Source organism: Littorina saxatilis, linkage group LG9 (assembly GCF_037325665.1).
Source record: "Littorina saxatilis isolate snail1 linkage group LG9, US_GU_Lsax_2.0, whole genome shotgun sequence".
NCBI lineage: Eukaryota > Metazoa > Mollusca > Gastropoda > Littorinimorpha > Littorinidae > Littorina > Littorina saxatilis.
The window spans coordinates 45,997,409-46,010,583 of NC_090253.1; the positions used below are offsets into that span (position 1 = coordinate 45,997,409).

Genomic DNA, 13,175 nt, shown 5'->3' on the forward strand with positions numbered 1-13,175 from the left:
CTAACACAAAACCAAATCGAAAATATACTCTTCTACCGTCATACTTTAAAGGTCAGGACTGACCCAGTTATCAAAAGCTCAGCCTTCATTTATCTGAAAATAGAAAATCAAAAACTGGACAAAAGACATTGACAGCAATGTGCAAATTCTAACCTTTCATGATTAGATCTGAAAACAAAATTAGAAAAACATTATACGAAACAACTAGCTACTGACATTTGACACATTTTCACATGCATTAAATAAGTAAGTAGTTAGGTCTTTGGATGACAATGGGTTTGATTTTAAACCAATCGGTGGGAGTCTTTAATCAGCTGTGGAAACAATCTTTAGAAAAATGAGCACAAACTTTCTTGCACAACCCAGAAAATTGAAAAATCTCAGGAACAAGAAGTAACAACTACTGGCTATATCATCATGCTACTGCATGAAATTGTCGAATTATGCTTGTAGTCTTGTTACTATTTTGACACATGTAGGCAAAAGGGATTTTTTTGTACATGAATGCACACAGACAGACATACAAGTACACACACACAGATAAAAACATGGTTGCGTGAGTCACAAACTACAAGAACAATAATAACTACTACTACTACCACGACAGCAACAGCGAAAGTCACTCACAAATGTTTATGCAGTCTTCAAACTCAACATCCACTCTCAGTACAGGAGAACCCCCATTTTAAAGGCACAGTCAGCATTCCGTAAACCATCACAGATAATAATAAATTCTTTGAAAATTGCTCGCTCTTTACATAGGGCACCAAGGACGTTCTCAAGCAGTGAGTGTTTGAACGAAATGGTGTTTGTACTGTGTGTAAAAGCCTGACCGTGTCTGTGATGGTTTACGGGAGGCTTACTGTGCCTTTAAGACCGGCCCCAATGTAAGACTTCCCCCCTTTCAAGACCCTGATTTCTTTCTTTATTTGGTGTTTAACGTCGTTGTCAACCGTTCAAGGTTATATCGCGACGGGGAAAGGGGGGAGATGGGATAGAGCCACTTGTTAATTGTTTCTTGTTCACAAAAGCACTAATCAAAAAATTGCTCCAGGGGCTTGCAACGTAGTACAATATATCTTTCTTTCTTTATTTGGTGTTTAACGTCGTTTTCAACCATTCAAGGTTATATCGCGACGGGGAAAGGGGGGGGATGGGATAGAGCCACAGTACAATATATGACCTTACTGGGAGAATGCAAGTTTCCAGTACAAAGGACTTAACATTTCTTACATACTGCTTGACTAAAATCTTTACAAACATTGACTATATTCTATACAAGAAACACTTAACAAGGGTAAAAGGAGAAACAGAATCCGTTAGTCGCCTGGGGAGCATCGGGTAAATTACCCTGATTTCTCAGACGTTCTGTTCCAAACCTCTCCAAATTTACCTCCATTTTAAGACTCCCAGTCCCTCCTTTTTAAGACCTAGGTTTTTATAGATTTGTGTCGGTTTGTTTGTTTGTTTATTTGTTGCTTAACGTCCAGCCGACTACGCAGAGCCATATCAGGACGAGGAAGGGGGGGATGAAGGGGGCCACTTGTCAAGCGATTCCTGTTTACAAATGCACTAACCCATTACTTGTGTCCCAGCAGGCTTTAGTAAAACTAAATTAATACCTACTGGAAGATTACCAGTTTCCAGTATGTTAAAATAGGCTTAACCTATCTACTGCTGGACTTACATCAGAACACTAACAGATTAAACTATACATGAATCGCAAGACAAGCGGCAAGAGAAGAGATTTTTGGAAAAAATACAGGTGAATGAGCAAGAAGGCAGAAAAAAGAAAAGAATTCATGAAGAAAAAGAGAGCATGACACTCTAGGAAAGAGGAACCAAAAATCTACCTAACAGCAAACTAGAAAGCTCCTGCGGTTCCAAAAACAGGAGGGGCCTTTAATTTCATAACCGCAGTGCCCCACTGCGGGAATTTGTGTCGGTCTTAAAAGGGTGTTTCCACTGTACTATCAAATCATGCAGCAAAAAGGAGCAATATGGTGAGGTGTCTAACTTCTTTGGGCTGGGGAATAAACAATGAACAATATAATTATCTGCACGAACGAAGGAGCCAGATTTCAGCCAAACCATGACAACACGTAAACAACACAGGCCGGTGGGAAGGATGTATGGACAGAGTTGGCATTTCTTTGGATCACTGAATCTTAAAGAAGCACATTCTGGCTGAAATTGGTCAAATACATGTCACACCAAACACACAAACAAATATTAAATAATCAATGCAAACAAAGGTCTTTTTCTTAATCATTAAACGGTTATGAAGAGACCAATCAATTCTGAGATTTTTACAAAATGTTGAACGCTGAAACCTCGCACCAAGTCGGTAAAAACGGCACTATGTGTCATAGCGACCACTGTGTATTAATTGTACAGGGATTACTGGGATCTGTATAAATGGTTCTTAAGCTGGCGATATTTGGTGATCTACGAGGCCGGTTGATCATTCTGCACAACAGTTCTTTATCCTGAATCCATCTTTCTTTCTTTATTTGGTGTTTAACGTCGTTTTCAACCACGAAGGTTATATCGCGACGGGGAAAGGGGGGGAGATGGGATAGAGCCACTTGTTAATTGTTTCTTGTTCACAAAAGCACTAATCAAAAAATTGCTCAGGGGGCTTGCAACGTAGTACAATATATATATTACCTTACTGGGAGAATGCAAATTTCCAGTACAAAGGACTTAACATTTCTTACATACTGCTTGACTAAAATCTTTACAAACATTGACTATATTCTATACAAGAAACACTTAACAAGGGTAAAAGTAGAAACAGAATCCGTTAGTCGCCTCTTACGACATGCTGGGGAGCATCGGGTAAATTCTTCCCCCTAACCCGCGGGGGGATCTCGTCCCAACCAATATGGGACTCCCCCTAACCCGCGGGGGGTCACTGTCATGTTCACTGTCCAGTATATATATATATATTATAAAGATGTGTCAAATTAATAGGAAAAACAAACTCAGTTCGCTTTTACTGGTGAAGATGTTTGAAAATATTTCTTAACTCAGTGAGCAAATAATGTATTTGACTAGCCTTTCTTTCTTTATTTGGTGTTTAACGTCGTTTTTAACCACAAAGGTTATACCGCGACGGGGGAAGGGGGGAGATGGGATAGAGCCACTTGTTTCTTGTTCACAAAAGCACTAATCAAAAATTTGCTCCAGGGGCTTGCAACTTACGTAGTACAATATATGACCTTACTGGGAGAATGCAAGTTTCCAGTACAAAGGACTTAACATTTCTTACATACTGCTTGACTAAAATCTTTACAAAAATTGACTATATTCTATACAAGAAACACTTAACAGGGGTAAAAGGAGAAACAGAACCGTTAGTCGCCTCTTACGACATGCTGGGGAGCATCGGGTAAATTCTTTCTCGTCCCAACCAATATGGGACTCCCCCTAACCCGCGGGCTTTGACTAGTCTGACAGGGCGGCAAAAAGAAACAAAACAAAATATAGAACATTAATCTACCACAGTCTTGCTTTTTACATGTAGTACATCATATTCGCATAATTCAAAAACATTCAAAACCAATAGCTTTTACGTGCTTAACCTACAAAAACAACAGGATAATATCATAACATCCTCTTTTCAAATCTATGCAAAACAAAAACAAACCAAAAGACACCCAACATCCTATTTTAAATCCATGCAACTTATCATAATACAAAGTCTCATGAAGCACAGAGAAACACGTTACCATGAACGCAACCTTTGCAACATTACAGACATGAATGTTTAACACACATTTGATGATAATACTACACACTATATACCAGTGTTATATGCATATTGTTGTCACTTCAAGAACGTTGAATATTATTTTCTGGCTGAACATGCTTCACACACAGAGCTTATACAGTGGAATGCTTCTTTTTAGACCTCCACAAATCTGAGAAAACCAGGTCCTGAAGAGAATAGTCTTTAAAATGGAGGTTAATTTAGATTGTTATGAAGAGAGAATCTCAAAAAGAATCATCTTTTAAAATGGGGGTTAATTTAGATGTTATGAAGAGAGAATCTCAAAAAGAATAGTCTTTTAAAATGGGGGTTAATTTAGATGTTATGAACAGATAATTTCAAAAAGAATTGTCTTTTAAAATGGAGGTTAATTTGGACGTTATGAACAGATAATCTCAACTTCTTCAAAAGGAGGTAAGTCTTAAATCTAAGGGTCTTAATCAAAAGGGGAGTTCCAGTTTGTGCAATGAAAGCATTTCACCCCTTCATTGCACATGTTTTGCTACCAGGAGGCACAATCTGTCGTTTCATTGTGTATCATTAATTCTATTATCCAGCCTCTAGTTACAACCGAAACTGTACATACAAGTTTTCTTTTCATTTTTCTCATTCTTCTGATTAAAATACCACAAATCCACAGAAAGACATAATGAATGATTGTGGTATTAAGAGACAGAGTTGCTGCTTTCCACTACAATAGCAAGGAAAATAAAGAGACGTTATAAACTCATGCAAGGAAATAATTAATGTCACTGACTGACACATTTTATTTGGATTATCAGAGTGGAAAGGACTGAAGATTCAAGGAATGACACACTGCTGGTATAGTGAAACCTGTTTTTTTAAGACCATCCATTTAAGATCATTTGTTTTAAGTCCATCCAGTTTAAGATTAAATGTTCCCTTAAGACCCCTTCTTTTTCTAAGACCTGATAATTGCAGATTTCTATTTGGTCTTCAAAACAAATGTTTCACTGTATATGCACATCAAACCTGTGAAACGCATAATCACTCAATGCAGGTTAAACGAACAACAACACAATTTAAATCACTATACTGAAAGGCATAGACCCCACAACCATTTGAAATGCACTTCAAACACAATGTCTTCATTGTTTGGTAAATCCCACTCTTGTTTTTACTGCCCAGCTCACGTTTACACACAAGGTTTACACACACGGTTTACACACAAGGTTTACACACACGGTTTTCACCAAACTAGAAGCCAACATAAATGTATGTATACCCAGAACATCTTTTTTCACGTTCACCCTTCATACTTGAACTTAAAGATTAGGCAGAGGTATTTAACACAAGTTAATTAGGATAACAGCTGGAGAAGACATGTAAAGCTTGGTCTATCTTTTCATTCTAATGACGCAGAATGTACAATTTCAATTCAATTAGTAAACATCATGATGGACACAGCCAAGAGAGAACTGAATAAATCATTTATGTACACATCTTTTGTACACATTTACACTGTACTGTACTGTACTGTAGTATTTACACAAACAAGAAATATACACAATCATCTACCGTACATGATCTATTCTAACCAAGCAATTACTGCGAAGATTATCTTGCAAATAATCATTTTTATCTGTATACTGTGTTTACTATGCATATTTGCACACATAAACACACATAAACGCACGTACGAATGCACTCTCTCTTTCTCTCTCTACCTCTCTCTTCAAACATGACTGTTTGTTGCACATATAAAAAACTGGACCTCTAATCAGTCACTACACAACACATACAATCGGATAGGAAAGTCAAAATCGTTAGCAGAACAGAAGAGACTGAAATCAAGTCGAGAGTAACAAATTACCTGGAATGATGGTCACTGTGGTTATTAATTAAGTAGCACACTTTTTTCACACACAAACAGACACGCTTATAATGAAAACTGTACACTATGTACACAATAGTACGCCTATTCCATTAATTACTGCAAAAGTTTGCTGGGAATAAGTTCAGCAGTCTCCTCAGAAGTACAAAATCTTCCACAGCAAAACCAAAAGCACAGATGGCCATAGAAAGTCTTCAGAGAAAAATGTAATCAAAGCCACCCGTCATCATCTAAAAACTATGAGACGAGAAAAAGTTGTTAATACCATAAAATAAAACCATCTGATCAGTGTCACAGAACAAAGAACTTCAATTACATTATGGCCTTCCCTCATCATCAGGCATGGGAATTGAAAAATGTAAAAAAAGGCTGAAAATTTGCAAGTAACAACAAAGTCGACGGTGCGAAGCGCCTAAGCCTTACTAAGGGGGTCCGGGGGCCCAGAATTTTTTATCTCCAAAGAACCCAAATGGTGCAATTTGGTGTCATCTTTGCCATTTAATTCAGTTTTTAGAACCATTTTTTGCCTCCCCCATTTTTTTTTCGGCGGAAACTTCTGCTTTTTTTGCAGAACAAAAACAAAATTCGGCGGAAATGTTCCTTTCGGCGGACAATTCCCATGCCTGGCTCTTCCCCCCACCTACCCTTCCCCCATCCCCCCTACCCCCCCCCCCCCCCCCCTGAACTTCACCATTGTTTCCTCTACACTGGTACCATCATTTCCTGAAAGGTATACAGTGGAACCCCCCTTTTAAGACCCCCCCAATTTAAGACTCCCTCATTTTTAAGACCCTCTTTTCTTAGACTTTCTGTTCATAGCCTTTATAAAGTACCCCCATTTTAAGACTCCCTCATTTTTCAAGACCTTATTTTCTCAGATTGTTGGAGGTCTTAAAAGGGGGGTTCCACTGTATTGACACCCCCTCCCCCCCTCTTCCTTAAAAAAACCCAACCCATGCACATAAGATCAAAAAACAAAACAGAAAAAAAAATTAAAAAAAATTGTGTCATTCATTCGATGAAAATCATCAGAGTGTTTGAACACAGAACAGGACTAAAGATGACACATTTTGACACAGGTTGCACACAAGTCTACATAACACCGAGTTTCACTGGCACTGTCTGGAATGGTAAAGAGTCGAGTCACAGAGCAGGAAACATGTCATTTAAACACATTAAGTTCCGCACAATTGACCAAGTTCTACTGACATTTGTACAAAACCCCACCACATTGAAACTATTTCTAAAAGGCTAAAACCAATGCTATCCTTTTTCTAAAAAAATATTATAAAAAATATTAAAAAAATAAAGAAAGTTTGTAAGACATAAAAGAATTTGAAGCGAACAGTTTTGAACCACCATTAACCTGATCTTTGTTATTTGACAAATGCAAAGCAGAATTTGCACTGTCGTATTAAGATACATCAGAAAAGTAAAAGAAACAAAATCATACAAACAACCATGCATCATTGCATGTCTGTGGCAGAAATGACAAACTCAGGTTTTGTATTAAACTCTGCAGTCTTACACAACCAAGATGGACTTTTAATTAATTTGCATGGTAAGTTTGACAAAGACACTAATACATCGAGTCCAAAATCAAGTTGCTGGGTTTGCTAGGCGTGCTGTTTTGCCCTCCAGAGTCAGGTATGTTAATTTATCCTTCATGCGTGAGATAAAACCACTCATGAGATAACAACATCGTTCAAACCACACGTGTGTATACAATGGGACCCCGCATTTAAAAAACCCTGAGGCTACTGAGTGATGCATTTAAACATCACCCGAGCCTGGCCGCATGATTTAGCTCTCAGGCATCATTGTTGTTACCCTCTTTAAAAACACAGCTGTGCAATCTACAGCTACATTAATCGTGTCCAAGTGTTTTCCCTTGAGGCACGTCGATCTACCTGACCCTTCTTTTGTACACTTTGTTTGATAAAGCGTAATCTATTACGTTGATGCTGCTACAATTTGTTTTTTTCACCAAATTTGCTTCAATGGCGATTAATAGTTTCTTTTTTGGTTCATTCCTACGTGTTCACATTTGACAGTTGCAAAACATGTTTGCATAGGCTAGATTACATATCTGAGCGGTTAAATTCCCACGGGTTTCATGCAAGGATAACCACCAGCACTGAACACTATAATGATGAACAGAATCGGGACTCTGACACGGAATAATTTGTATAACAAAGCCATTCCTCTATTACCATTCACTGAATTAATTAAGACAGTTACAGAGAATTTCCGTAAATCCTCGTAGGCCGGCGTGTCTATTAATTACAGTACAGCGAGTGTCTTTTGGACCTTCATAGTTCAAATCTAAAAACAGAGACTTTCTTTATTTGGTGTTTAACGTCGTTTTCAACCATTCAAGGTTATATCGCGACGGGGAAAGGGGGGGGGGGGGGGGGGGGGGGGGAGATGGGATAGGGGAAAGGGGGGAGATGGGATAGAGCCACTTGTTAATTGTTTCTTGTTCACAAAAGCACTAATCAAAAAATTGCTCCAGGGGCTTGCAACGTAGTACAATATATGACCTTACTGGGAGAATGCAAGTTTCCAGTACAAAGGACTTAACATTTCTTACATACTGCTTGACTAAAATCTTTACAAACATTGTATATTCTATACAAGAAACACTTAACAAGGGTAAAAGGAGAAACAGAACCGTTAGTCGCCTCTTACGACATGCTGGGTAGTATCGGGTAAATTCTTTCTCGTCCCAACCAATATGAGACTCCCCCTAACCCGCGGGGGGTAACAGAGAGACTGCCAACGTTCCAAAATTCAGAATAAAAAAACAAGAAAGGTAGGTTGTTGGAACGTTTGTTAATGACAAAACAATACATTTACAGATAGTTCGACCCAACAGTCTACAGACAAACAAATATTCACACAAAACTTATCTTGATAGAATCAGTTTTCGCCCACTCATCAGGAAGCCGAGCGAATGAATGATTGTATGATGAAATGAATTCTATCAGGATAAGTTTTGTGTGAATATTTGTTTGTTTATTCACTTAAAAGACCGTTGGGTCGAAATATCTGTGAATGTATTGTTTTGTCATTAACAAACGTTCCAACAACCTACCTTTCTTGTTTTTTGATTCTATAGTTCAAATTCGCCAGAACTATTTTCTCAAAAATGTTGTTGGAGATGGCATTTTCTAAAAAGGTGCAAGTTTCATCCTGATCCCGAAGTTGCATGCCCAAACAAAATGAAACCTGGCGAAATATTTCAGCTGCAGTCAACAAAATAACATTTTGTTAAAAAGCCTTCCACAAACAGCTTCAGAAAAAGAAGAACACTAATCTCAACCGCCTTTCCCCACTTTCAAAATCAGCAGCAGGAAAGCAAAATAGGAAAGAAACCAAGTACTTCTTGAGTTTTGGCTGCAACCACAAACTGACGACACTTTCTGAAGGTGATACTGTAACATCACAGCACGTCGTTGACCACATTTGTACATCTTCAATTTAAAGCAACCAGCGTCTCCACAAATAAAGAGCATGACCACACGAAAGAACTGTAGAGTACACACATATATAACACTGTTGCTACAAATCAACGACATCAGGTCTGAAAAGCACTGCTGCAGATCACTTCACAATCATCAAGCCTTGATCAGCAAGGGCAAATTGAATAAACGATTTCACACCACAGCTCAAAGAGAAAAAACAACAAAACATACGTCACTTACTCCTGAAAATCAGTTTTATCACTGAAGATTAAGACGATGATTGCTATCCAACACACACCAGAAAAGTCCAAAGCGCACACTTTTTCGCGTCAACTGCAAAACGGTGTGCGTGAAACTGAACTAGTCAGATTTTTCTCAAAGTTAAAATCAAAATGATCTTCCACTAATATGCTCACTGGATCACACACATTTTCTTGAAGTCGGACTCGAACTCATCGTCAATTTCGGCCAAGTCCGGTTCCTTGCCTGTGGTGTCGGGCATGAATTTGCTGAAGTCAATGTCTTGGCGTTCGTAGAAAAGGATGTAGGCAGAGTTCGTGTCCAGCTGATCCTCTTGCACTTCCTGAAAAACAATGAATTAAAAGATTAACACCAATGTTTACGTTGCATCAAAAATTAGTTTATTCAACAGAGAATACACACACACACGATACAGACAATCTAACTGAAACACGCATTATGTGCCGCTGCTGCATTTTGTCAAGCTTTCCATGCCTGGTCATCCTCAGAAAGGTTCTGTTGCCACCATATTCATTTCAGTACATTTCTTATTCTTTCTTTCTCTCTCTCTTTCTCTCTCTCTCTCTTTCTCTCTCTCTCTCTCTTTCTCTGTCTGTCTGTCTCTCAGTCTGTCTGTCTGTCTTTCTCTCTGTCTCTCAGTCTCTGTCTGTCTGTCTCCCTCTGTCTCTCTCTGTCCCTCTCAGTCTGTCTGTCCATCTGTCTATCTGTCTGTCTCACTCTCTGTCTCTCTCAGTCTCTGTCTGTCTCCGTCTCTCATCATCATGATCATCATCAGCAGCATCTCTCTTTCCCTCTCTCACCTTGCAGCTGCTGTCGTTGTAGCAGTACCAGTTTGCATTTGGGTTTTTGGCGTAGGCCACATAATGCCCTCCTCCCAGTATTCCCGTGTGACACTGCAACAGATGCATATTGTTTCACTCCTGAAGTTTTCACCATCAAATGTTTTACATTTTGCATAAGAACGACCTGATACACAGAGAAAACAAGTACTATGAGTTCCCTCTGGCAAGGTAACATTATCATTTCACTTCTTGTTTCAGATCAGAAGTGATATTTTATGTTGTTTTAAAGTAACATACACAATGTTTAATCTAAAGTTAAATATGTCTTTGTGCAATATTCTTTTTGTAATTGTGGGGCAGGCCTTAAGACTATAAAATATCTGTCCTTGTCCAAATTGTTCATGCTAATTAATGATGTGGCACACAAAAACTCTCACCATGAGGTGACACTGACAGTAACAAGCTCAGGAGCACAGATCATCAAGAAAAGTAGAACTATATGAGCAGTTCATCTACCTCGCTCCTTTATTTATTTCTCCTATTCAAAGAACACAGATTCTATGCCTATTTTCTCCGTGGTTGTCTTGAAGACAATTTCCTTATCATTTAATTTCATTCACTCTAATATCCCAATGCTGAGAAATTCGGGTCACCTCCTCCCAGTGGAAAGCTAGCAGCAACAAGAGTGGTGACACGGGGGTGGGACATGGATACTGTCACTGGGTCTGCACATAAAGTTGACCCGTGTCCGTCCTTGCCGGAATTCGAACCTGTCACCTTAGGATCACAAGTCCAGTGCTCTACCCACTGAGCTACCCGGGCCCCTCATACAGCAATTCTATTCTATTCAGACTGCAATTCAATCTCTTGTATGCTTATGTAATCGTAGCTTGTTAGCCTTTTGTTTTTGTCTGTTGGCAGGTTTGCTCTTGTCTGTCTTTGAATATTGTGCAGATTTACACACAACATAATTTCAAAAGTTGTTATGTTCTTTCACTTACCGACATGGCGTAGAGATCATATTTGGCATCTGTGTAGTCTTCTGAGTCATACTGCCTCAGTTTTTCAGCTGAAAACAAATTGAATGACCCATAAGAGCATCAAAAACACCAATGCAAAAAAAAATCAGGCAATTGGCAATTCACAAAATGCTACCTCCACATCCCTTAACTTCTTCTTCTCTTCTTCTTCGTTCGTGGGCTGAAACTCCCACGTACACTCGTGTTTTTTGCACGAGTGGAATTTTACGTGTATGACCGTTTTTTACCCCGCCATTTAGGCCGTTTTTGGAGGAAGCATGCTGGGTATTTTCGTGTTTCTATAAGTATAACCCACCGAACTCTGACATGGATTACAGGATCTTTTTCGTGCGCACTTGGTCTTGTGCTTGCGTGTACACACGGGGGTGTTCGGACACCAAGGAGAGTCTGCACACAAAGTTGACTCTGAGAAATAAATCTCTCGCCGAATTTGGGGACGAACTCACGCTGACAGCGGCCAACTGGATACAAATCCAGCGCGCTACCGACTGAGCTACATCCCCGCCCTATCCCTTAACAAAACAGCCAATCCAAATACCAAAAGAACAAAACACAAACAAACAATTAGTAACAAATAAGTTCATGTCCAGTATTTCTGTCCTTCATGTACTCATTAAATAGTCTTCAAATGCAAGAACTGCAAAATCTACAAACACCAGAAATGATCAACTGTAAATATATTATCCACACTGTTGAAAATTTACCAGACATCCAGCAAACCACACATGCGCATAGACATGCGCATGGACAAACACACACACACACACACACACACACACACACACACACACACACACACACAAACACACACACACACACACATACACACACACACACACACACACAGACACACACACACACACACACACACACACACACACACACACACACACACACTTATTGAACACAAGTATGGAACAAAAAAGACTCAAAATTAGTTTGATAACTTGTCAAAACCTACAATTTCTTATTGACATTGAGTAAAGTATGTATGTAATACCTACTCCCCCTCTCTGTATCCCTCCCTCCCTCCCTTTTACTTACCAACAACCTTGTCGCCAGCCCCAGTTTGTGGCTGGCCGTTTGACATGCTGGGTGCGTGATCGCCCTTTTTGGCCACCTCCATCCCCGCTCTCTCCCCTCCCCCCTGGTCCACCTGGTTGGAGGAGGCGGGTGTCTGCTCGATGGCGTTGTTAGAAACTCGAGGTGCGAGGTAGTGGGAAGGGTCAAAGTCCGTGCGAGGGAACCGGACAATCTTGTGTGACTTGACCCAGCGACCGCTCATGTACTGAAACCTCTTCAAGTTGATCACCTGCACAAAAAGTGAAGAATGTGAGTTGACAAATCAAATGAAAAACTATGGTGTTTTTTTTGTGTGTTTTTTTGTGCTGCACTTAATACATGCAACATGGTCGCTCCTTTCGGTTTGTGACGCCGCTACCACATGGCAGGAGATAGTTGCATAATAACCAACCGCAGGGACATACAGTCGAACTCGCTTAAGACGAATCACTGGGGATCGGAAAAAAAGTTCGTCTTAACCAAAATTCGTATTAAGAAAATTGATTTATTTTTATTTTTTTTTTATTTATTTTTTTTTAAGTCTTGTACATTTTATGGTGTTTCAATTTGTTTCTTTCGCAACTTTCATGCTGCTTCACGTTTAGACAATAAAGTGACATATTCAGTTACATGTTCATGTGTGTCTCATGTTGAGTGATGATTGTTGAGTTTGAGTGAGAGTGAGCACACAGATGTTTCATCCAGTTGTTACATTTTTGGTCACACACACGCACACACTGACACTGTCCACATTCGCGGTGTTCCTATCATTTGTCCGGAATCACTTACCTTGGCGACGGGTAGCAAACCTTGGCCAATTTAGTTTTTTTTTTGTTTTGTTGCAACATGATGTTCAAATCCAAATCGAAAGCACTGACTGACTGATAAACTATCGCGAACCGGCGAACGCAAACGTTGAGAGTGTGGTTTCCC

General features: G+C 39.4%; 1 protein-coding gene across 2 annotated transcripts in view; it reads right to left on the reverse strand.

Annotated features, from left to right (window-relative positions):
- Positions 1-6,324: 6,324 nt before the first annotated feature.
- Positions 6,325-13,175, reverse strand: part of LOC138976230 (ubiquitin carboxyl-terminal hydrolase 32-like) — a 74,574-nt gene continuing 67,723 nt past the window's right edge. For both annotated transcript variants that reach the window (XM_070349064.1, XM_070349063.1), the window contains exons 31-34: positions 12,225-12,492; positions 11,142-11,209; positions 10,159-10,251; positions 6,325-9,680 (exon numbers count right to left, since the gene is read on the reverse strand). In XM_070349064.1, coding sequence (XP_070205165.1) covers positions 9,510-9,680; positions 10,159-10,251; positions 11,142-11,209; positions 12,225-12,492 — 600 coding nt within the window. In that variant the 3' untranslated portion in view covers positions 6,325-9,509. The remainder of the gene's footprint in view (positions 9,681-10,158; positions 10,252-11,141; positions 11,210-12,224; positions 12,493-13,175) is intronic.